This window comes from Prinia subflava, chromosome 3 (assembly GCF_021018805.1).
Source record: "Prinia subflava isolate CZ2003 ecotype Zambia chromosome 3, Cam_Psub_1.2, whole genome shotgun sequence".
Lineage (NCBI taxonomy): Eukaryota > Metazoa > Chordata > Aves > Passeriformes > Cisticolidae > Prinia > Prinia subflava.
Window position 1 is genome coordinate 81,676,773 of NC_086249.1, and position 26,025 is coordinate 81,702,797.

Consider the following 26,025-nt stretch of genomic DNA (forward strand, 5'->3'; position numbering starts at 1 on the left):
GACAAAAAACAAACTATTAATTAAAACCCAAGTGAAAATAGGACAAGCTACCACACAGTACATTGGCAACACAAGCTCACACCTTGGACTGTTTACAAATGATATTCATGTCCTCTGCCCTTCTGGGTTTTTGTTTGTTTTGTTTGTGGTTTTGCTTGTTTGGTTGGTTTTTTCCTAATGAGTCTTTCCTTCCCTCAAGAGATTTGTGGTTAAAGCTGTTATCAGTACATGAATGGATGAAATCAGCTGCTATTTTGATAATGGAAATTTGAGTTCTTGTGTAACTGCAGTATACAGAATCAATATTTCTGAACAAGTTTTTCTTACTGAAAATATACTTTTGTTTTAAAGAAGTAACTTTTGATAAAAGTGAAATCTTAAAAAAAACCAAGCTATTTCACTCAACAAGATAACTGTAAGATAATGAAGAAATTATCTCTGTCTCCACAACCACAGATAATCATACTGATTTATGAGGACGCTTGACTTTCAGTGAAAGTGATAAAATTTGTACTCACTGTGTGCTGTGATCTAAATATGTTATTACTCTGTCTCCTTCTTCTTCCAAACGTTTATTAACATGGTGCAGATATTCTGGGACCTAACAAGACAAGAGAACAACCAGTTCAATTGCAAAGGTATGAAAGGCAGCTAATCTTGTTCCATGACAATTAAACTACATTTTAAAGGGAACATGAATTGGAAAGAACTATTCCACCAGAATGTTGTTATGTACTACATAATCTGTATTTTAATTAATCAATGTTATTTCATATTAAATGTATTACAGTGGGTAATGTGACTTTAGCTGCAAAACTGTCACTGGATTACTATATAATTTTATCTATCAAGTTCCATGACAACCTGGGCTCTGCTCTCCCTGTTAATACAATACTGTGGTCCATATCAAAACACATGAATACCTGTGTGCCAGTAAATTTCACTGGACATTAATACACCATGGCACTACCAAAGTTCTCATGTAATCCCAGAGTTGATAAAACTAACATAAAAGCAATCATCTACCACGTGCACCTACCTCTCTTTCCTGCATTAATCTTTGGCCTTCTGCAGCATATAAGCAATTTGTCTCTTCCAGAAACCTCTGTTCAAATGATTCCTTGTAAACCTGCTCAAGAAATCAATTTAGTTACTTATATTAAGCTCACAGTAACAGTAGCGTATTTTGTTTGCCAGGCATATGGGGGCAAGTAAAATTTTAAGGATGTACACAGCTGTGAGAAATGTCAGTGTAACATTACATCAAATTCTCTGTTGCCCACTGGTTTGTTTCAGTCATCAGTACTTGAACAGTCTAAATTAACAGGTTTCTGTTTAAGGCACAGCCCAACACCAGCATCCGACATCACAGCACAGCAATGACATCCAATTCACCCAAGATCTAAACCCCCACTGATATTTCTGTGGCAAATAAACATTGGCACAAAACAGGTAATTCTTGTCAGCAAAATATTAATATGCTCAATAACACATCTTCAGATCTGCCAGGTTTCTCTCAGGTGGCCCAGGAAAAATGAATTATATCAAATAAGGTGAACTCTACCTACAGGGAACAAATAAAGTGTGTAAAAAAGGCCACCAATAACAGACAGTAAAAAGCTTCTGCATAATGACTAACAGTTTATTACAGAAAGGAAATAAGTCAAAAAGAACAACTACATAAAGATAAAGTTGTAAAAGTCTAAAGAACTAGAGATTAATATGTAAACAGAGGTACAGTGAAAAGAAAATGGGAAAATTCCTAGAGTGTGGTGGAAGAATAGAAGAAAATATTTCTTCCAAAACATATAACAGAGCTGTAAAACTCATTACATTCTGACCCTTTTTTGTCTCTTAAGGACTTCTAGTTGAAGGTTCCCTGCCCAGTGCAGGAGGGTTGAAGCTAGATGATCTTTAAGACCCCTTCCAACCCAAACCATTCAATTATTCTATTACTTTCAAAAGCTTAGGGTTGTTTTTTTTTTTCAATGGCTTCTCTCTCGAACAGACTAATTTTTCTGGGATGACAGAGGAAGCTACAGATTAAAGTCAAGAGGATTAACATGAACGGCAGAAAACCAGGTAAGCTGCCTAACCAGAAAGGACTTTTTAATGTAGTCTGCCTCTTCAAACAATTTCAAAACTTCAGCCCGTTTTGCAATGCTGTATTGCCACTTTGAAATGGAGCGACCTCACCATGAGCGATTCATTTAGGAATGAAGGATAGCTCCAAAGTTTCACTGCACATCACACAAAGCTGAAACTTTAACTCAAGGACAACCTATATGGAAGCCAGAAGCACAGCATTCATCAGTCTCCTTGGTTATTTACTATCTCTGCTCATGGAAAAGTTCAGTAAGTTGCAGCTTGACATTACCTACCTGAAAACCCTGAAAACCTTGGCCTTAACATGGCATCCCATTCTATCCTCAGCATTTCCAAGAAGTTACCAGTAGAGTGATTTTGTGATACAGACCCAAGATCTAGACTCCAAAAAGGGAGACCTTTTTACAGTGACAGAGAGGCATTTTTCCATTCCTACATTTAACTAGTACTAGGATGAGACAAAGAGATTCAAACCAGCAAAATACTGCACATATTACTAAAAGACCTGTAAATCTATTAAGACCTGAGGCCATTACCTCTGCTAATGAAAACAGGCAAAGAGGTCTCATTTAAAAACAGTACAAGATAGCACATGGGGTAAAGAAGAGGCACTCATACCAATGTAATAGCTAGACTTTACAAACATTTACCAGATGAACAGAGTAATTTCTGTACAAAACACGACACAAGCAGTCCACAGTTTTTCTAAACAAAGCTGTTACTAGTGAATTTGGCTGTACTCACCTGCAGATCCGAGAGCATGCTCAACAAACTCCTCAGCAAACTTCTGTCCACAGCTTCACCATTTCGTTCTCGTTCAATCAGCAGGAGAATGCCATCAATGGTCTTGGTCTGAACTTGCTTGTCACTAATGATATGGTTTCTAAATAACTCTAGCCCCATATCCCTATGTGAATATTGAAAATTAGTCACACTGGTGATTCTTTTGAAAAATCATACACACATTTAAATTATATACAGTGTATGTATATTATACAGAAAAAGATCAAGGGTATCTATACTCTTTTTGACACTGTCCTCCAACAAAACCGTAACAAGAATTATCCTAAAAATAGAAGATCACATGCTACCACAGCCATACACTTTAGTGGAGCACAGTTACCAGCCTGTCCAACCTTCACATAATAGACTATGCTTCTCTGGTTATTAAAAAAATATGAATCTGATCATATACTGTGTAATTTTTAAGTTGTGTTCAAAAGTATGAATTCTTTGTATCTTTATGATCTTTTCATCTCTTATCAGATTCTTGATTCATTCTAAGATGATGAGGAATAGTGCCTCTATGCCATGAAGCAGCTAATTGTTGAAAACTGAATGATCTTAGTTAAAACTTGTTAAAACTCCAACTTCTTCACATGCATCAGGATTTCAATAAAAGGAATTTTCCCAGTGGGAGAAAAATAAGACAAAGTATGAACAGTGTTTAGTAAAAGGAAGCCTAACACAAAGAGTTGGAGGAAAACTGCTGAAGCTGGGAACAAAAGATATCCACTGGACAAGCAGGAGGTTGGATAAAGATGCCAAGCTCTTCAGACAGCCTAAGCAACTCCCAAGAGCACAGCAGCCAGCCAGGTAGGGAAAAGACATGCTCTTACTTCAGTACTTTATCCACTTTTCTTTTGTGGGGGGTGGGCAGGGGCAGCACTTTATCTCAAGTAGTAACAATACCAGAAATTTTTGGCAAAGCTTGGGTTTGTTTGCTCGGGCAATGATGTAAAATGCTCCTCAGGGGGGATGCTTTAAAGGAGAACGCCCAAAGATGGGGGCTGAAAGTACAAAAGCATCATCAAGTGACCAGAGCTGGAAAGATAATCTGCACCTTGTCACTGTATCTGACTTACTTAAAAAAAACAGAGCAGGAAGCTGAATGTTGAATTTTGTCAAAACCAGGAGTACCTACAGTAATGCTGAGCCAGTGCTAAGGTGAGAGGCAGCAGTCAAGAGGAAGCCCCCACAAACCCAGCCTCACCCAGGCTCTGACAACCACAGCTACACATATGTCTTAATTTATTAAGCCCACGTTCACAGGCTTTCTTCTACCCCCACCTGACAGTGAATATTCCTGGGAATGGAGGACATTACACAGGCCTATGCTGACACATGCATTTCCATAAACTGACACAATATTTTAGAGATCTATTATATAGCTCAAATATAATGTGAAAAAATTATTTGCAATCTTTGCAAATGTAACAGCACATCAACACTCTAAAGATTATAGGAATACTTACATGGATACCTACCATATAGAAGGAAGTACTGAATTCTGAAGCACATATGTACGATCCAAAAATAAGAAAATGCTTCTGATCATGATCTGAAATATATAAAGACAATATTTTTCTCTTCACCTCCATGTGGTATTTTAAATTATAATACAACTTCTGAAAAACTACATCACAGACATGCACCTCATTTATTAATGTAGGTATTTCATGCTTTTCGGGTGACTTGTAGACCCACTGGTACACAATTTATTGAAGCTAATACTATTATTTGGTGGTATTCCCAAGTACATCAAAGACAGTTTTCAAATTCATAATCATTAACTAAATAGTTTTATTAGCCTATTAGGGAGTTTTACACCACTGATATACATAAGCTATTCAAACAGTACCTCCAACACAGTCAGTAAACACCCTGAAATAGTATGCAGCCATGCTTTTTGCTTTAAAATATAAAAAAACATAAAAAGGTTTAAGCTGAGACAGTAATAAGCTGTGCAACAGATCTTTTCATAAGTTAGCTGCCAAAATCCATAAGAAAAATAGAGATACATTAAATCAAACAACAGAAAGAGGGTAAGAAAATATATTCTCTTTTCTAAATTAAAAAAGTGGGAGGAAGAGGTGATTTTGTAGCTTACTAGACTTTTACATTCAAAATCCATTTTTAACTCTGCTCATCAGAAGGCTGCCCAGCTCCCAGTTTAGCATTAGCATTGCTCTGGATGTCAGTAACTCACCCCCAGGCCAGACAGAGATTTCTATTCCCAGCTGTCCACCTACTCCTTCCCTAAAAGATTTCATTGCCTCTGAAGCAACTCTCAAGCTGACATGGCTTCTGGCCAAGCATATTAAAGTAAAACAGCAGGAAGGTTGATTTTTTTTCTTAAATAGCACAAGTGCTAACCCAGCACATGGGCAAGAAAGCCACTTGCTACAGGTTGTTGCTTTAAGGAAGAAAAAAAAATGGAATGCTTAGAAGTAATTAAAGCAAACAGTGTTCACTGTTCACTAATAAAAGCAAAAGCCCTTTTATTAAAACACAGGTTCATACTAACTATATTTTCAAGGCAGTATCTTCAACTCTGTTTTCATCAGACTGCTGAATTCAAATAGTTTCCCTAATGCCTTCCCTTTTTAATTCAGATAAAATCACATACCTCTGCCCAAACCTCACAGGAAAGGAAAGAACAGTGGATTCAAGGAATGAAAATATACATTCAACCATATGGGGCATCTTCAGCCAAAGCTAAGTGACAATACAATAAAACTCATTGTAAAATGTTGGTTTGGAATTATAATGATGCCTTCTTAAAGGCACAGTTTTCATAGAGTGAATTTCAGACAGGACTTTTTTCTGTAACACAAATCATTGTGGAGGTAGAAGACAAAAAAGGCAGATAGAAAGTGAGTTTCAGTTCTTTATCCTTTCTGTTTCTTAGCTCCATAGTCAGGATAATCATCTCTGCTTTGAAAAACAAAGTCACAAGTTAACCTAGTTCTTGGAACTATCTCAAAGCAAAGATTCTTGAATTACTTAAAATTATGAACAGCGAACTTCAGCATTTCTTGGTTAATTTCTCTTTCCACCCAAAGAAAAAAAAGTATCAATGTATTTCTGAGTGAACCTTACATGAGCCTATGAAAGTCAGAGCTAACAGAACCTACATTTCAACAACAGAAGCTCCCTCAGCCAGCAAAGGGGAAGTGCAAGGTAATGTGAAAACTTGGAGGAGAAGATGCAGTGCAGTCCCAAGTTAAAACTATGACAAACTCAAGGATAGGTACTCTGAACAAACATTCAACTTACCATTTGTCTGCAATGATCTTGCCAGCATTTATTTATCTTCTTTAAAAATAAAAGACTATCCAGAGAATCTGTACAGCAGCCATTAAGGAAAACTAGTTTGCCAGTATCTTTAGAGGCCAGATTTTGGAGATGATCTTTGCCAGCCATTAGGCAAAGCTGCTCCATGGATATTCCAATGCTACTGTGCCAGCCAGGGATAAACCATTAATTGCAGAGCTGCCCAGCACAGCGACTGGCAGCTCTCCAAAAGGCCTCCCTGTGTTTTCAAGGAACAACACTCCCAGCTCTTCAGTAATACCATCTAGTGGCTGTACTGTGGAACCTTAATATAGATTTAAGCAAGAAATCCCACCAGCGTCAAACAAACATTTGTCACCAACTGAGGTGAGAGGGATGGAGAGGTTGTTTATTTAATGAGTTCACACTGTGCACAACAGGAGTGACCCTAATCTCTTAAAAGCAGTTACAGTTCTAAATAATCCTCAACAAATCCAAATACCACTCTTTTCATATATATCTCCAGGTCACCCTAAGCAATCTACAGAGTTTTCTTCATTACACAACAGATCCAACTGTTATTTACAAATAAGAGCATTCTCATGTGTCTCACAAGTAAATCTAAATGAGGCTTTACCTTCCTCTCCTGCACATTATCATTTCCAATTCATTCTGGCCAAATCTGATTAATCTGATCTCATGTCCTTGGGATACAAAGTGGTACACCTGTAAAATATTACATTTTGAACTCTCCAATCCACCAGCACCTTGTCAAGAGGGCAAGGTGAAAGCAAAGTTTGAAAACATTAGTTTTAAAACATTTTTTGTAACATCACCTGAAGTCTGAAAAAGCAGGAATGCAAAAGATGGTTGTACACTGCTTTAAAGAAGACTATAATATTTGGTTCTCAAAGACCAAGGATGTTATAGACTACTGTACTAATGTGCTATGTAGAAGCCAGATGCCACAAATGGGACTCAAAAAACCCCAACAAACCACCTACAAAAAACAAAACCAAAACCACACCGCCCAAAACCATGTTGGTGCTAGGTAGCATTAAAAACCCCAAATTATTCTCAGTGTAGGCACCTGCCTGGGGAATGCAGTGAACCAAGAAACTGAGTCACAATCCAAAGCACATTTAAAGCATTCACCTGGAAATTATATTCATTCTGGGCCCTGGCCCGTTGTTTCATTCTACTTTATCGTATCATTTTTCACTAAAAAAATCCACAGAGAGCAGGGAACCAATGCCAGTAGCCCCAGTGCTGTTCAATATGGCACTCTCCATCCATCATCTGCTGGCTAAGGCATTTTCCAGGGATATGGGGACAGCAAGGTGGACATAGCCTATTCATCTATTGCTCCAGCAAGTGCAACCCCATAGCTATTACACAAAAGATATAAAGCACCTTCTCAGCATGCAAAGCTTGACTGGATTCAGGAAACAGGGCTGGCTACAGCCAGGTGTCCACAGAAGATCTACAGGCATTTCTGTGACCCATTCAGCCAGAAGAAAATCCAGCAATGTAACTTCAGTAAACCATGGGGAAATTTACCATAAAACTTCATCCTTCTATGCATCCCAAGAGAGTCAAATGATCTCCTGACCTTGGAGCTCTCTTCCAAGAATCTCCCCTCCACATAAGTTACATGAAGGTTTGTCGAATGCCTCTGTAATACATCGCTGTTGACCAGTTGTTTATTTTGGTCAAACAGGTGCACTGCATTTGAAAATGCTTTTAATATTGACCATCACTGTGATTTGTTTTTAAGCTACTGCTGCCATAAGCATCACAACTACTCACCTGCCACAGAAATTCATACCTGCTGAGAAATTTCATAGTGCTATTGCCATTTTCTAGATTTAGTGTAAATGTTGCATCCCTATTAAAATGATAAATAAATTCTTATTAGCATGCTACACATCAAGACACAAAATTATTCACCCAGATGACTAAAGTTGCCTATGATGGATTTAAAAATAGTACGCAAAGAACCTCTTCAACACATTGACAATTACTGGTGTGAATTTACAAAGTCTTGTTTTAAAAAATAGTGATTTAAACTAACCATTCTAATCACATCTATGCATGACAAAAGGATATTCTCTAAACTGAAGGATTTGTGCTTTCACGTGTTCTTCACAAACCTGTCGCAGCTGTTTGTACAGTGTAGCAGAGACTTTGTAGGAACACAGATTTTCAACAGCCTAAAAACCAAAAATGGATAATGAATGAGACAAAAAAAGAACTTACATTTTTGTGTCTGTGTAATTAAGACTGACAAAGAAAAAAAATCAGCATTATACGCGCAAGCTGTGCACAAAACCAAAACATCAAAACAAAACTATATAGAAAAGTTAAGACTTCAGGTGTCCTTTGTGAATTTGGTCTCCTCTTATTCTGCTAGATTTTGTGTCACAAACAAGATCCATCATCACAATCTGGATCATATTTCAGATGTGCTGGTAAATACTACCAGAATTCTGCCTCCTTCAATACTGCTCAGCAGTAGAACTCCTCCAGAAGGTCCATTTTGTGCATCCTCCAGTACGCAAACAAGTGCTTTTTTGGGGCAGGAACACAATCATACCAAATACTTTAATTTCTTAATAACTTTAAGGTAGACATATGAACGAGTCTGTCTAAATGGTAAATGAGTATAGCTACTTTCCTGACTTTTTATCAACTTATTTCTTCCCAAACTTTTCCACTGATTCACACACTCATGCTAAGGTACATAAACTGAGGAGAAAAAACAATTAAGAAAAACCCCAAATAATAACAAAATCCCAAAAACCAACCCCACGTTAACCATTACATAAAGACTTGAACTGATTTATTGGGAGCTCATAGGATATAATTAAGTATTTATCCTTAGTTAACTAAGGAGGCCAATTCTAGCCCAAATCAAATATTCAGATTTTCACAAATTAATATTAACTCACTTATATTATGAGGCAATACAACAGAGAACACTGCCAAGAACTTAAAGCACTATGACACCTGGGCAACTAAAACTCACCAAAAACGTTTTCCTCTGCTCCACAGGATTCTAACCAACCTAACTTTATTTAAATGTACATGAAAATGGCTTCCACAATTTTGATACAACATTAAAGTAGGCAAACAAACAAAATTATAACACAGTGCCTATATCTTTTTCATCTGGCCTTAAGGTAAGTAAAATGATAATTTGCAACAAACAGTATTCAGACAATCACTTTGCAGACAGTGTTATAGCCACTCCCATCCAAATATAAGTCTAGTCAGGACTCTCATAATTTTTTCCTTCACTGTTCTACTGTCTTTCCTTTGCTACTACCCTGTCCTGTTCTATGTCCTCCAGAAAGGGCAGTGCTGCCCCACTTCACATTATTTAGGACCTCGCTGCAAAGGTAATTTTCTTTTTCCATTATTTTTATCGCTCACTCCTCATTTGGTAATTCTTTGTACTGCCCCACTTTCTCTATCCCATCAAATATAAGCTACTTCTATCAAAATCTGTGCAATCTACCACCAATCCCAGACATCACTTCTATTTTAGTCGCAAAAAATTGGCTGCCATTCTCCTATTGCTCACTGACTACACTTCTGCCAAGCACCTCCATGCCCAGTTCCATGCTGCCTCTAATGCCAGGAAAGGAGTATCCCCTTCAGGCTTCCCACACAGCCTCATCATTGTTCTTCAATTTCTTCTCAGCCACTGTGCCAAATTAAATAAATAAATCAGAAGGTTCAACTGCGGGCTGGTACACCAGCCCGCTGAGTGTGCTGAACTCCAGCAGGCCTCTCACTTCCTCCCATAATCTCAGATAAAGACTCAAAAAAAAAAAAAAAACCACCAAAAAAGCCTGATAGTAAGAACTGATGCATCCAGAGATACTTTCCCCTGTGGATGACTCGGTGCTCACCAACAGGCAGTTAAAATGATCTGTAAATACAGATCAGGTTTCCAATGGATATTGAACCTCATCTTTTATTCCTCTGGCAGGAATAAGTACCTGTCTATGCACAGGCACACTGAGCACCACCACCCACTGTGCAGAAATCTTCCTGATTTACTGCATTACGGATTATTCAACCAGCCTTGCACTGTTTTTACAAATAAGCAGGCAAAGAGAAACAGCAAGAAGTACAGTTCTCCCTTCACAGTTTATCTGAAATCTCTCTCCTCTTTTGCCAAAACTCAAGCATGTACCCTAGTGATTTCATAGCCATATTACCATAATATCATTTCTGAGCCTCTGAAAACAAGTTAGGTAACACTCAAAGCATCTGTGGGCCGGTTTGTTTCTTTTTTTACTAGACATGAAAAAGCAGGGTTTTTAAAATGCTGAATTTAAAACAATAAAATGCATTCTGTCAGTCAACCTCTGCAAATCTGCAAGTATTAATAGATAAATATATCACAGTCAAGTATTCTATTTAAAGGGAATAATTATATTAAGTCAATATACATTTACATAATCAGCCATTTTAGACCCATATATTACATACCCTAACTAAAGAGACAAGTATTGTCAGTTCTGAAATCCATCCTGATTTTCTTGAACAGTGACCCAGTACAGACTACTGGTACTCTCCTCTCTCAGTCTCCCCTTTGCACCTCAACTAAACATTTAGAAAATTTTAGGTGTGCATAATAATGTCTTCAGTCCTGGTCTGGCAAGGAGATCAATCTGCAGATCAAATACCTGCACCCACTGAAAACTCATAACTAACTTATGTGATGTAGCACAACTTAGTGCATCAGTAATTTTTTGTAACATGATTGTTCTAAAAAGCTACTACTTCAGTTAAATACCTCAAAGCATATACATCTAAAATAACATAGAACTACATCACATATAGTTGGAGAAAGTAGAGAAATGGCTCACGAGTCCCTCTGAGGGACTCTTTTACCCTCCCTAGCCCTTGCTCCTGTAGTCCAGGTGCTCCAGAAATGCTTTTTCAACACTTGAACAGAAAAACTAAGATCCTGACTGTTATGAAAATGAAATAGTAATCTGAAATGTGGGCAAAGTGCCTGTTTGTTGCCTGCTCAATCAAGATTCCTTTTTAATTCCCCAAAAGGTATAGAAGTGTAATATTATAATCTAATCATATCAAATATTTCAATATTTGATATGATTAGATTATTTACAAGAGACCATAGCATGTACAAAAATAATCATAACATATATAACTTCATAGCTCTGTTAGAGTAACATCCTGTTTTCAGCATGATGAGTGGGCAGAGTATTGAAGATATTTAGATCTTAGCCCTGCCCAGGAATAGCCTTCTGTGCCTCCCAACATAAACTGCTTTTTCATGGGCCCAAATCCTGGTAGCTCTCCGAGGAGCTGATACACAGAGACTGACCAGAAACCGAGCATGTAGCGAGTACTCAATCAGCTTTTAACAAATCAAAATACATTGTGCTGAACGTGTGCCAAAGCAGTTTATTTGCAAAAACATGAGACCCAAACCTTATGTGGCTTACCTGGTAGAGCTCTTCAAGGTTGTATTTAATAGAAATGCTACTCTGTATTGCTCCCACTGCTTCATTAAGTTTCTGCCAGGTGTCCTGAGTATAATTATCTGGTAATTTGGGTCTTTCTGTGAAGTAAGACACAGGTAGTTTAGGAACGGCCACCCAACGCCAGCCTGCAGGATTGTCTCTCTCCCTGCTGCTCCATCAAGTTCTGCCAAGCCACTCTGCTCTTGGCCACGCAACCCTGGCACACTCAGAGGGGTCGCTAATTCCACCCCAGCCTTTGCACGACGCGCTTCACCCTCCGGCTGCTGTGTTTGACGCCCGTGTTACTTTTAGCGAGGCAGCCGCCCTCGCCTGGCTTTAATCAGCGCTGACACGAAGGTGGCTTTCTGCCCGCTGCCTACGGCCGCTGGCCCCGCGCACGGAGCCCCACGCGTGTCCCCGGGAGCCCTTTCCCGGGCACGGTGCCGGCGGCGTTATCAGCCCCGCGGCAGCCGCCCCTCGCCCCGATACGGCGGCGGGGCCCGGCCGCGGGCAAGGGGCGGGGAGCGGCCGGGGCCGCAGTAAACAAAGATCGGGCCGAGCGCACCTGCCAGGACAGAGGGCCCGGCCTGCCCCGTACCCACCTCTGAAGTTCTTGATCACGAGTTTCTTGGAGGAGGCGGTCGCGCCTCCGCCTCCTCCTCCCGTGGAGCGGGTGGCGGTCAGCGAGGCGGGCTTGGTCAGCCCGTTCGTGTGCCCCACCAAGGCCGACAAGTGCGGCTTCTTCTGCGGCTCGTCCGCCATCTCCGCCCCGGGCGCCGTGTCCGGCCGGGGCAACGCGCTGGGCTGGGCCGGGCCGGGGCCGCCTGGTCTCCGCCTCCGCTCCCCTCCTCCTCCGCCACCACCCAGCCGCCCTCCCCCACAGCCCGAGGGCCGCTGCCAAGTGCCGCCGGGGCGGGAGGCGCCGATAGCCTCCCGGCCGCCTCCGCCCGCCCCGGCGGCGGGCTCGGGTGCGGGTCCGAGGCCGTTCCCGAGTCCGGGCGGCCCGCGGCGCTCGGCCAGCGCCAGCCCCTCTCACAAGATGGCTCCCGGGCCCGGGCAGCCTCCCGCGGGCGGCGGCAGCCCCCGCTTCCCCTGGCTGTGCTGGTACCCGCCGAAGGGCGGCCGGAACGAAAGCCGAGGAGCAGCCGCGCTTCCCGCCCACAACCCGCCCGAGCGGCCGCCCGCGCCCTGCTCACCGGCAGCCCCCAAACCCAACCGAGCGCAGCCTGCACGAGCGTGGAGCGTGTCCTTGTCTCACACATCTCCCCGGCGTTAGTGCCTTCAGGAGTCAAGTCCCGAACAGGTGTGCGGGAGTTTAATGTTCAATTCAACTTTTTCCACTCAAGTTCACCGAGACCCCTCTCCAGCACTCCCTACGCGCAGCGCAGCTAGCAAGGAGGGGAGACGAGCCTCCAGCGCTCTCCCGGGGAAGTAACGGGCGTATCCCGCCACTGGGGTCTTGCCATCTAGAGGCCACCACCCGCCTCTTGTACAAGCCGAGGGTACACGGGGGTAGCAGAGAAAACAGCGAGCTCCAGCAACCACCACAGCCACAACACACCACTGGCCCGGAGTGCACGGCGGGCAGCAGCGCACGCGGTTTGCCGGTGACGCGCACCCTCAGCCCCGCCCTCCGCTCACTCCCATTGGCTGCCCGAGTGAAGCCACGCCCCGGGCGCGCGGTGGGCGGGGCGGCGGCCGCTGGTAGCTGTCACGTGACGCTCGGGCCGTTCGCGCGGCCCTCGGACGCGCCGGGATCCGGAAGCGCGGAGGGAGCACCGGCAGTTCCGGGGCTCGCGGGGGGCACAGGTGTGCGGCTCCCGCCTCATCTCCTCACCCTTTAATGGCGCACATCACCATCAATCAGTATTTGCAGCAAGTAAGGAACATTTTTATTAATTTCTTTACATTAGTCTGTGGGCCCTGTTTGAGTATGGGGGTGTGTTTTTCTTTGCTGTAAATATGCTGCCTTGGCTAAGAAATAAATCAACGTAGGATGAGTGTTGTGGTGGTGAAATATATTTCTTCAGTGTGCATGAACTATACACACCGTCTAAGTGTCAAGGATGGACACCTGGAATGCCTGAAAAGTGCGGAGGTTTCTGAGGTAATTTATCTGTGAGAACCGCCACGGAGGGTTGTGTTACCGTCTTCCTTCATCTGGCATTAGTTAAGGCACAAAAAGAAAGTAATTGGGTTTTAGTCTCCGAAAATGGAGCATCTGAGGTCTCCCAGGACAGCGGTCTGCCCTGAAAAGTCCATGTCTTATTCAGTTGAATGTTTCATTGAACTTTCAATATGAAAAACTGTCTAGCATTAAATTAGCTCTTCTTTTTCCTGAAATAACAGCTAAACGCAAATATCTGAAAGAGTTTAAACAGTTGATTTTCCCTGTTTTGTTGCTATTTAGTCTATGGGTTTTTTCCCATTTGGTGTGAGCTTTCCTTACATCAAAAATATTTTTTTTCATATTGGGGCACAAAAATATGACAAAGCACAAGCAATGGGAAGGGAACTCTTAAGAAGTAATACCTAAAACTACTTCCATAACTGAAGAAATTTCCACCTTGATGTTACAATAACCTGTCCAAGCAGACTGTTTTTTACAAGGAGATATATTTAGCAGGAGGCAGAATTAAACCCTTCTTCCACAGAATATAACATTTACAGTCTTAGTATGTTTCAAAAGCATTCAATATAGGTAGAATATCGGTCTCATATGAGACATCGCCTTTGGAATTATATCTACATGTTAAATCTCCCTGTATTCATTTTAAAGCATTTCTCAAAGATTGCACCTTTGCATCCATCTTTGATGCCTGTAAGTACAACTGGAATTTTAAAACGATTAACCAAGTCTGGCTCTGAACTGCTGTTTTACAATGCTAAACCCATGTACATACATATGCTTGCATCCTACAAATCAGGAAAAAAATGGTGTTCTCTCTACCTTCCCCCTGAGACCTTTTTGAACAACAGGTGTATTGGAAATACAAAATTATTTTTTAAGCCTTTAAAAACTTAATTTGATATTAATATGTATGAACAGAGGTAACTAGGTGGTGGTTTCTGTAGTTGTGTGCATATGTTGTGTGCCTGTTGTTGGATTTTATTCTCTAATGTGACTGTTTACTCTGGTAGGTGCAAGAAGCCATTGAGACCAGAGATGGTACATTTTGTGGAGAACTAGTATCATTTAAACATCCACATGTTGCAAACCCGAGGCTACAGGTGAGGATTTGTTTTTTGACCTTTTGTTTTACTTTCAGTTTTCCTAGCTGTATATGTGGTTTCCTTCCCATTGGAGAGAAACCTCAGAAATCTGTTTCACAGGCTGATGTAGGATCCCCTTGTAGGTTTGCTTCCCTTTTCTCCTTACAAGAATACTATATATAGTTTTTGTTTTCTGGTTGGCTCTTTGTGTTCCACTTTGAATTGTTTTCTGGACACAGTTTTGAATGTCCTTTCTGACCAGGTCTGCATTAGTTCTTAGCATAGCACAGGGGAAGGCACTATAGAGAAAAAAGCAGTGGGTAGTAAAATGGCCTGGTGTTTGTGTGTTTTGGATGCTTTTATTTAAGGTTGGCTCTGTTCAGGTCCTGGAGACAGAATTCACACTAGCAATTTGTTACTCTGGATATGATTGTTAATGAAATTTAAAGTTCTGGTAGATGCACACTAGATGATCTGCAGAGATCCCTTCCGACCCTAGCAGATCTGTGAGAACTGCCATGACAAAATATACATGTGATGGTCTGTTTCTGGTGCACTGGATGTTCCTTTACTGTTTTCTTGATTTATTCTACTCTTAGCTTCCATCTCCAGAGGAGAAGTGCCAACAGGTTTTGGAATCACCATATGATGAAATGTTTGCAGCCCACTTAAGGTAAAGATGGGCCTGGAATGTACAGTCTGTTGTGAGGTGTACAGCAGGAATGGGGAAGGATATTCTTAAGTTTACATGCCCATTTTAAAGAGCTTACACCTGAAAACGTGGTATTTATTGCTCTTATAAATGATGCTAGAATTGCAGGAAATAAAGATTATCTTTCTCCTCTCCACATAAAGTTTACTCCATGTACCTGGCTGTCATCTGTGTATGGCCATTGGCACAGCTTTGGTGTCAGTGTTTGCTGTTTCCCTTGCTCTGCCTACTAGCTGCACAAGAATTTAGAGTGAAATAAGGGAAATAAATATTTTTAAAGGGAATTTTAATCATAGAAGTACTCTTAAGAGACCTTAGTATCTAAGAAATTCTGCGAGGCTTTTACTTAATAATTTTCTCCATCTAGTCTCTTTCAACAATCTTGTATTTTTAAAATTTAATCTTGGTGAGAGTTTCAATAAGCATTAGCTTATATAAAGAAATACCTATTTATCTCTAGGATCTGTTTTCTACAATTATCAAGCTTACTGCTCTGTTAAAATACTTGTGCCAGTTTTTTAGGAATGCTTCTAGTCATATTTCTTTGTGCCTTAAATAAACTGTAAAACTTCATGCTTGGTAGGACACAAGATAAATATTTAATGTATGTATATTTTCTGATGCACTAATGCACCTTTTCTTTGACAGGTGTACTCATGCTGTTGCGAACCACGACTTTGTAGAAGCATACAAATGCCAAACAGTTATTGTCCAATATCCTTTTCCATGAATCTTGCATATTGTTTTCAGATTAACTTCTGGTAGATTAAGTTCTCTTTATGGTTTTTAAAAATCTGATGGAATGTGGTCTGTTTCCCAATACACTCCAGTGTGTAAACCTAAGCCTTGTTTAGGTTTCTAAGCAAGGAAATCCAGATTCATTCTTCTTCCAGCTTTCTGTAGGGCTAAGAAGGATTTTTTTACTTGGCTCTAAAATCGAATATTATTTTTTCCCAGAATATAGGAGAGTCTCAAATCATTACAATACCTTGCAGTTTGTACTTGGCTAGAGAGGAAGATAATGATAAAGAAGCTTCTATCTTATCTCTGGCCAGTGTTTCTTACTGCTGCTGCCACTCAAAGGAGAGCATGGCTGTACTCACCTTCTTCCATAGTGCAACTCAGCTCCTCAACTTCTTGATGGTGTTTTGATTTCTAGTCTTTCATGAAGTCATATATGGTACTGCTCAACAGCTGTTTCTCAAATCTGCCTCAGGTTCCATGGTATTTTAGATTTTCCTAAATACAATACATCTTTCCTGCGAGCATTTCAGGCACATAAAGAGGAAAATTGGTGAGTACATGATAGAAAGCCACTAGAAAATAGACTCATCTTTTCCTAGTATAATACCATTGTAGTCAAACTAAAATTATACCTATAGTTTTATTTATCCCCAGTGATGCTAAAATCAAGCCTAACTGGCTTTGTTGCATGGTTGAGTTTTCATGTCCAAAGTGTGAAAACTAAACATCTGAGCTTAATTACGTAGAATGGTCTATATGTAAATACATGATGGATTTTTTCAAAGAGAAGTGTAGTTTTATTAAAGCCACAGTAAAAATGACTTTAGAAAGAATTATTGTAGGATTTCTGAAATGCCGAGATCTTGGAGAACTGTCCTTTAAAGAAGTGCACCCTTCTTCATTTAAAGATCAATATATACTTTTCTAATTGTATGACCATCTAACAAAAAAATTATAAATTGCTTGTTTCTCATGTCTTATTTACTGCTTGATTTGCAGCTACTAAGTATACTATGATTTTCTTTTCCAGGGCCTTACCTATTATGTATTCTGTAGCCCTCGATCTTCGAATTTTTGCTAATAATGTAAGTAGATCTGATTAACAACCTCATTACTTTTATCTGTTTGGTATTTCCACAATAGAAATATTTTTATAAAGTTTATTACACAGTCTAATTTGCTCAGTTCTCTTTATCTCATTGTTTAGGATTTTGTTGACACACTAAATGCATCCAGTCCTATTGAAAAATGAGGTTGCTCAGTCTGTCCACCTCCTATTTGCAGATGGAACTAGAGGGGTTCTGAGGACCTGAATGCAGCTCCTAGCAGTTGCTTAGAACTTATGAAGGGATAAATATTTTCTCTATTGAGTAGCATGTGGTGTAAGTCACTATTTCCATTTTATCCCTGGGATTTGGTGGAAATTTGAGGTATCACAGACAACCAAGCTGATCTAAGCATTTACCAAATCTGAAGGGGGAACTTTCTGCTCCACTCTTCCAGACATATGCACCACTTCTGATGCTCCTTGGAGCCCTTGGTGAGCCCATACAACTGCTGACATGCAAAAAATCCCCAAATTTACATTATTTTTCTCAGGCTGATGAATTAAATAGCTTGTGTAGGGATCTGTTGAGAAGTTCTAGGCCAAGGTAAGTGGCAGAGTTGTGATTTTGTTCCTAGTCAGTTCACCTGAAGAGTTGAAGCTAGAGTTCAAGTTAGGTTAGGGTTTGACAATATCCAGTATTTTTGGTGTTCATCCCCTCATCACTCTCTTGTGCCCACTCACCCATAAAACCACACGTGTGGAATGCTTGCACAGGGAGTATTTTTGGTGTGTGTGACTGCTCTGTAACAAGTCTCAATTCTCAGTTTGAGTGAGGGAAATCGTATCTCTGAGGTGGATGAGAAAGGGAAGTGTTGAATCACTTGTGCTGAAAGTGTTTGGACTCTTGTTTTCTAAACTTAGTGTATTCAGAGGATTTGATTTCAGAGAAGAGTTCTGCAGCAGGATGCTTTTCCATTTCTTTTATTTACGTTTCAGCTAGTGAGAATGCAAACACTATAATAAAACTTTTTTGCAAACATTTAATAAATATCTTGCTCTTTTTTCTGTTGAAGTTCTGCATTCCTCAGTGTGTGGATCTTTCCCATATGTTGACAACTGAACTATTTTTTTCCTCTTGCTGTTGTAACGTATGTTTCTTCTTTCTTCTGGAAGTCTCAGGTCCCAGCAGTGTGCGTTACTACTGGAGACTGTTGAATATGGTTTAGAAATCTAGTCTTTCTGGCTGTGGACAGAAACTGAATTATAAATTCTAAGATTCAAACTCCATAATTTTTTCCAGGCTCTTGGTCTTTTTACACTTGAGCTGAAGTGTTAATGCTCCAATTCAGGTGTTAAACTTGAATTTAGGTTTCTGAGATCTGCATAAAGCTGAGTGATACTAAAGGTAATAGCGATCAGTGCTATTTTCCAAGGACTGTCCTTTTTTACATTGGGCTTGGTACACGTCCAGGAGCCTCTCCAAGTGTTTTCTTTTGTTCTGTGAGCTTGGCTGCCTTCTAGATTTGGGACATAGCAGCCATGACGGATCTCTTGCTATAATACTTTACAAAATGCTGTATTAAAGAACTAAACTCTGCAGCCCAGTGAACTGCGATGTAGAATTGCATATTGTTTCTTTCTGTGTAATGCTAGGCAGATCAACAGCTTGTAAAGAAAGGGAAGAGCAAAGCTGGTGACATGTTGGAAAAAGCAGCAGAGCTGCTGATGGCCTGCTTTCGAGTCTGTGCCAGTGACACGTAAGTGAAAGACCCTCTGCTGAACTTGCACTAGTAAATTACTAGGAACTCAATCAACTTTGCTTTAGATTCTCCCACTTACTTAGACCATATATGGGTCTTAAAATGAACACTTGGGGCTTGTCTCTTCTCATTTATAGTCTGTTCTCTCTTCACTGTTAACTACAGAGGGAGAGCCCTCACTTCAGGTTTAGCATTCCTAGCAGGTGTTGTTGGGAGGGACTGATTATGTTCCTGTCTCTCAGGAAAGATGATTAATGCTTCTGTGCCTTGTTAGTTGTGAAGTTTGCTCCATTAGAATTAATTAGATGGAAGAGAGGTGACTCTGGTTTCCAGATTCAGCAATTTTAACACTTCTGAAGTGGAAAAAATGCTTTTTTTGGGGTCTTCTTTCACTTCAAATATTATAAGCCACTGCTGTGCTTGTGTGTGTTACCTGCAGGCTGGAGTTAGGATCCTGATGCAGATGAATAATACTCTGCATGACATCTTTTTATTATGTTGAGAAAATATATAGCAGAGCTACACCTATGTTTACCCTAAAAATGCTGTGAAGTGAATTTCTGTGGAATGAATTTACTGTGAGGACAAAGTCATTGTTTTCTTACAATGTTCAGTACTAGCAAGTTTTTTCTTTCTCCTCATGACAGTCGAGCAGGCATTGAAGACTCAAAAAAGTGGGGCATGTTGTTTCTTGTGAATCAGCTGTTCAAAATTTATTTTAAGGTAGGGTTCCAGTCTGGTAAGCTGTGTTTCGTATTTCATATTCTAAGTCAAACCCACCCTGTTTTTATATGATACCATCTATCAAGACTGATTAAAATGCACTATTTTTTTTAACAGATCAACAAGCTCCATCTCTGTAAGCCCTTAATTAGAGCAATTGACAGCTCAAATCTGAAGGAAGAATATAGTATGGCACAGAGAGTTACATACAAATACTACGTTGGACGCAAGGCCATGTTTGACAGTGACTTTAAGCAAGGTACTGTGTGCCAGTAAGACACATTTAAGGTTTTGCTGCTTGGCATGAAGTCTTGCTGAAATTGTGTGTGTGTGACTCAGATTTGCACTGATCAAAGGAAAAGTCTTGTTGAAAGGTCCAAGGCCAACAGGCTGACTCGAAACAGAGATGAGATTACATGACACTTCTAAATACAGTGTATGCTCAGCTTTAAAATATTTGTGTCAGTGAAGTTTCCTGCAGTCTTATGCTTTATGTGTGTGCATTACAAAATGTGTGAGCATCCAAAAGCATAGGTTTGTAAAGGTTTCACAAAGGAGCCTTCAACTCTTCAAGTTGCTGTGTGCCACGTAGGAAATTTTCAGCAAACTGTAATGTAGAATTGGTTTCTTGATCCATTGATTTTGGAATATGTACAAACTGCATTTCCTAGATTTCTAATAGATTCCACTAGCAGAAATGCTTCTAGAGCTAAGATGTACAGCTTCATCACTAATTGAAGCCCCTGACCAACATCTATTCTGGAGTTGAACTCTGTTACTCCAAACTGTGTTCTGCCTGTCAGGCTTGTCATTTCTTCTCTGTAGTTGGAAGCTGCTGAGAGATTTTAATGCTGTTATGCTGTGTGGTCTCACTGGCACTTTTCTGCAGCTCAGGAGATGTGTGCATTGCATTCAGCTTTTATCTCTTGAAGAACCTAATTTGAATTCAGGAAATAGAGTGTATTATCAGCACATCTTGAGATTTTCTGCTTCTGTAATAGGAGCACAATAATATTACTGAAATGACCTGGAAAATCCAATAGTACTTGTAACTGTAATGTCTGACGTCAAGATCTTGACAAGTTTTCTTTGACTTTCTGAAGGAGAACTTTTACCTTTCTGGTAATACTTCGTATTTTGTGTGAATCTCCCAATATTTCTTTATGTATTTTGAGTGGTGTGATTATTTTTTGTACTATTTCAAATGTTATGTGTTCGAGATGGACACTGAGCACGGAATTTGTGTCACAGGTTTAATCTGTTTTTGTGGTTGATTCATGTTACTCGTGTTTGCAGCTGAAGAATATCTGTCATTTGCCTTTGAGCACTGTCACCGATCAAGCCAGAAGAACAAAAGAATGATTTTGATCTACCTGCTGCCAGTAAAAATGCTGTTGGTGAGTAGATATTACTTTGCTAAATAAGGGGAAGGGGGTACACATGCAGATCAGAAAACTGATGCTCAGTATTTTCTTGGTTTTCCCTTAGTGGAATTCAGAGGCTATTTTACCCCTGTAGGAGCCAGCGTTATGCATATCTTGTTATGTGAGGGCAAAAAGTGTTGAGTTGTCATTTATAACAGCACAGGAAAGGAGGTGGGGGGAAATAACACAGCCAAACAAAATAATCCCACCCCCAAACTAAACCAACCCGGCCCTCCTTTCCCCCTGCCTTTTTTCCAACCCTCCTAAGGGTGCAACCTGATCTCACTACTTTAATGTAGTTGAATTCTTTGGAGAAGCACTCAACAGTGTAACTTCTGTCTTGTAGCAGAGTGCCTCTCTGCTGATCAGCTGCACACAAAAGCCAGGGAAGGTGTGGATTCCCTAGAACAAATTTGTTTGCTTCTTTCACCTGGTGGAAGAAAGAAGGATGTGCAAACAGATGGCTGAGGACTGTTGAAAGGGGTTTGCCACAGCTACAGCCTGTCTTTGCCTTTTTTATTTGTACTCATACATTTCCCATTCAAGGCATGTCAGAAGGGTCATGAGGCAGAGCATTTGGGTTTGAAAAATCAGTGAAGACTTATTACTCTTTGATCATTTCATATGTCTATTAAAATAATTTAGCACATCTGTTTCTTATTCCAGTCCTCTCCCATGTGCTGTGCTAACATTTGTGTATCCCTGGATTAGTGGATTATGCTGAGTTCATTGTAACTGAGGGGACAGGAACTAGATTTTAGAGTTTCCTATTCTGGCCCTGTTACCAAAGTTACCCATGAAGAAAGTTATCACCTGCCTTTATTGCGTTGCCATTTTCCACCTTTCCCCTGACCTGTTTGTGACCTTCCTGCCTTTTCAGTTCAGTGCTCCCTTTCCAATCCCTTGCTGTGTCAAGTGGGTAAAGGGAAAGTATAGTGGGTATGGTAATTGGCTTTTGTTTTCCTTATTCTATTTGATGACTTTCTTAAGTGGTTGTTTTCAGATCAGTCAGTTGTAGGGTTGATAAAGGAAAACTTATTAACAGTCTTCCTAAAAGCTTCGTCCCAGTCCTGACTGGATGCCTTAAACTGGTGGGTCTGTTAGTGCCTAGAATTACTCTGGCTTTTCTAAAGCCATTTTAGGGTACAAGAGGCATTAAAGAAGCTAGATGAAGGTCACTGTATTTACAGTTGCTTTTTTTAAATCAGAGCCCAAACACTGAACTAACTTCAAACTACTAAAATAGCTTGTGTGTTGGTCTTTTTGTTCCTAACAGTTCTCAGTAAACCTGCAGCTCAGTTCTGCTCTCAGCTAATCCTTCAGCCAGGAAAAGAGTTAGCAACAGCATAGCATGATGTAACTAAATTTAAAGTCTGACCAAGTCAGTGTGCACTCTGATCTTTGCTGTGCAGGAGATAAAAGACAAAGCTTCATTCTGATTCTGTAGATGGTCTAGTCTTACCTGATCTAGCAATAAGAATTAATTTTGTTTCTTTAAATTTAACCTTTCTCTCCCTTTTTGAGGGAGCAGTGGTGGGTCATGGTGGTGGTGTTTGTTTTTTGAGAGAACATTTTTATTTCTGCATGGAGGCATAAAAAAGAAAAATATCTGTTACAGACTGAGATAGCACTTGACAAGGCTGAAACACTGCTCGTATTCCCTTGAAAATGCCTGAGATTCCTGCAGTTCTTCTGTTTGTAGATTAGATGATACAACTGTGACATAAAATTTGAATCTGACAAGGCCTCATGTCACAGGATCTTGATTCTACAAGTTTGATAGTTGTTCCCTAACATTAAGTATTAATCATCCCTAAATCGTGATAAATCAGTAGTCATTGTGAGTTGTGCTAGGAGGTGTTTGAGAGGGACATTCACTTCTTATTCAGTAGCAAAAAAAAAAAAAAAAAGTGGTTAAACATTCCTCTCTTTCTCTTAACAAAAAATTCTTATAGATTACTAGATTCTATTTAAAATGCATTTGACTTTACTCTGGAAAACTTGGACACCATTTATTTTTCAGGGCCACATGCCAACAGTTCAGCTCTTAAAAAAGTATGACCTTATGCAGTTTGCTGAGGTAACAAAGGCTGTGAGGTATGATGCTTGTTTTTCTGCTTTGTGTTCAAAAAGTATTAAGTAAAAGTGTTTCTTTGGGGTGATTGAGGAAGGCAGGGGAGGTATATTCTTCCTAAGTTGTAGTCTGTTTTCTCATTGGGGTGAGACCTTCTCAATTTTTAATTTCTTTATCCTTGCAGTGAAGGAAATCTTCTCCTATTGAATGATGCTCTGACAAAGCATGAGACCTTCTTTATTCGATGTGGAATCTTTCTTATCCTTGAGAAGCTGAAAATCATCACATACAGGAATCTCTTCAAGAAAGTGTAAGCCTAACAAAAGCTATGTTATTGCAAAAGCAGATTTAATATGGTTTCACCTGAGACTAGGGTAGAATTGTGTATGCTCCTTAGTTCTCTCGGAGAGAGCTGACTTCCTGTTAAGGTGAATTTATTGTAGAAAGGCTATTTTTCTAAGAAACAGCATTTTTAAGTGCTTATTTCTCAATAACACATTTTTCCTGTTGTTTCTTTCAGGTATTTACTACTCAAAACTCATCAGCTATCTCTAGATGCTTTTCTGATTGCTCTGAAGTTCATGCAAGTAGATGATGTTGATATTGATGAAGTCCAGTGTATTTTAGCTAACCTTATATATTTGGTAAGTGCTGACCACTCATTGTCTGGTCCTTCCAGACTTCTGACAGTGAAAAATCATAGACAGAGAATGACAGTTTATGACAAAAACACATCAGTAATCCCAGGTTTTCCTGTGGGTTTTTTGAGGGACTTGTGCTCAAAGTGAAATGTTTTCATTTGTCCTGAGGACTTCCTCTATTTCCTGCCTTTTTTTGCAGGAATCAGTTAAAATTGAAGTTGAATTTCACATTACAAATTCAATACTGACATTTCTGTATATGCAGAAACATTGATTTAAAAATACAAACCTCTCAAGTGGCACCAAAAAGATTTGTTCTACATTTGAAGTAGGAGACTTTTGGTCTTCTCAAATTAGAAAAAAATAGAGCTAGATTTCTTTGGTTCTGTTCCACATTTTGTCTTTTACTCTAAGTGAATCTCAACTGCTTATGAATGGATAAAAGCTTGAAATCTAAATATTTGTATTAAATTAGAGGTTTTGAAGCATTACTGTAGTGTCAACAAGAAAATTAATCACTCTTCTGTTTCTAAAACATTATTTGGTGTGGTGTAGGTCACTGGGTGATTTCTTTCAGGGTTATAACACTATGTCTGAAAAGGAAGCACTATGTCAATTAGTTTATTAGATATGGAATATTAATTGATTAAAATCCTCATTTTAAAGTGAGCAAGAGTGAATTTAGAAGCACTTGTGTAGAGCTGTCTCTTTGAGGCAGTGTAATCAGACCCATAGGGGGCCCTGGCGAGAGGCTCAGTCTGACAGCACCCTTAGTACACAAACAGGGGGTGGCTCCAACTCTCTGCTTACTCTCCAAGGTGACAGTAAAGGTCCAAGGAGAGTAAGGTCCACTTTCATAAACGGGACCCTCATGGATATTTCAGTACAGCAGTGCAGTGGTGAGTGAGCGTACACAGCTTTGCTATGGTTAGCTTGTAGGTGTTTGCTTGGCTTTAGGGATTGTGTTACCAGCTCTGAGTACTGACACTGCCTTTTTCTCCTTCTGCCAGGGTCACATTAAAGGCTACATATCCCATCAGCATCAGAAGCTTGTGGTCAGCAAGCAGAACCCATTTCCTCCACTGTCAACAGTGTGTTGTTGTTGAGTATTGCATCTCAGCCATGCAAGTACTCTTCAGATGCTCAACTTGCCCAGTGGAGCTGCTCCCAGTGACCCCAGGAACACTGTAAATGGCTTGGGTCACATCCAGGACTGAAATACCAGGAACTGTGGTTCCTTTCCCAGAATGGCCAAGGCTGCCAGTGTTACAAAGTGCATTGAAATGAAATGCTGACTTTTAAATGCTAGTTTCCACAGGCTTTCTAGATCATTAGAAGTATTTGAAGAAATAAAGCAAAGCATTCCGAATTCCTTCCAAACTTAAAAGCTTTTATCAAGTACTTCATGTTACTATTTCTGTGTTTATCCTTCAGAGAGAAGTATCAGCCTTTGTTAATTGTATTAATCCATTCTTCAGAGTGGAAGTATTTGTTTGCTTACATAGTTTCCAATTTTTTTTTTAAAGTCTCAGTAATTTTGTTGGTATTAAATACTCTCTTCAAACTATCTCTAAAAAATAGAGAAGTGTTTGACACCAGAAGCTTTACTGTGCCAGTAATACTTAAGGGTTTGAGTAAATGTGGTAGGGGCCCACAGATAGTTGGGGATTTTTTTAAATTTTGGTCATATTTTGTTTAATTTTTGTTACGATGAACAAAAACTCATGTAGCTAAATTATCCATACTCTGTTTTATTTTGCGTCTGGGGAAAACACTACCACCGGATCAAGTATTTTAAGTGTTACTACCCTGGGGGTTGGTTTGTTTGTTTGTTTGAGGGTGGTACAATATAACTTCATCCAGACTGATGAGATTGTAGTTTTGGTGTTTTAAAATTATTTTTTAAATAAAACATTTATCTTTTTCTGCCTTTGACAGGTGGGTTTTATTGTACCCTCTAACTGACATGGGCATCATTCATAAGGGAAAACAGATTCCATGCATGAGGGGATACATT

General features: G+C 40.0%; 2 protein-coding genes across 2 annotated transcripts in view; one reads left to right on the forward strand and one right to left on the reverse strand.

The window, feature by feature from the left end:
* Window positions 1–12,532, reverse strand: part of CUL4A (cullin 4A) — a 34,074-nt gene extending 21,542 nt beyond the window's left edge. The window contains exons 1-8 of the mRNA XM_063392737.1: window positions 12,272–12,532; window positions 11,652–11,767; window positions 8,271–8,375; window positions 6,166–6,234; window positions 4,374–4,447; window positions 2,851–3,013; window positions 1,040–1,129; window positions 519–601 (exon numbers count right to left, since the gene is read on the reverse strand). Of these exons, the coding sequence (XP_063248807.1) occupies window positions 519–601; window positions 1,040–1,129; window positions 2,851–3,013; window positions 4,374–4,447; window positions 6,166–6,234; window positions 8,271–8,375; window positions 11,652–11,767; window positions 12,272–12,431 (860 nt within the window). The 5' untranslated portion in view covers window positions 12,432–12,532. The remainder of the gene's footprint in view (window positions 1–518; window positions 602–1,039; window positions 1,130–2,850; window positions 3,014–4,373; window positions 4,448–6,165; window positions 6,235–8,270; window positions 8,376–11,651; window positions 11,768–12,271) is intronic.
* An 836-nt stretch (window positions 12,533–13,368) lies between these two features.
* Window positions 13,369–25,943, forward strand: PCID2 (PCI domain containing 2). The gene is made up of 14 exons (XM_063392740.1): window positions 13,369–13,548; window positions 14,811–14,900; window positions 15,482–15,555; window positions 16,243–16,308; window positions 16,847–16,888; window positions 17,369–17,423; window positions 19,040–19,143; window positions 19,794–19,869; window positions 19,987–20,128; window positions 21,166–21,266; window positions 23,317–23,390; window positions 23,552–23,677; window positions 23,888–24,011; window positions 25,019–25,943. Exons 1-14 carry the CDS (start codon window positions 13,513–13,515, stop codon window positions 25,112–25,114), a joined length of 1,206 nt encoding a protein of 401 aa, XP_063248810.1. The 5' UTR covers window positions 13,369–13,512; the 3' UTR covers window positions 25,115–25,943.
* Window positions 25,944–26,025: the final 82 nt, after the last annotated feature.

Excerpts from the sequence above, each read along its gene's own strand:
- PCID2 (XM_063392740.1), top strand. The coding sequence starts at position 13,513 with ATGGCGCACATCACCATCAATCAGTATTTGCAGCAA. Across the intron at positions 14,901-15,481 it reads TTGCAAACCCGAGGCTACAG|CTTCCATCTCCAGAGGAGAA; the intron begins GTGAGGATTTGT and ends TTCTACTCTTAG. Across the intron at positions 20,129-21,165 it reads TGACAGTGACTTTAAGCAAG|CTGAAGAATATCTGTCATTT; the intron begins GTACTGTGTGCC and ends TCGTGTTTGCAG.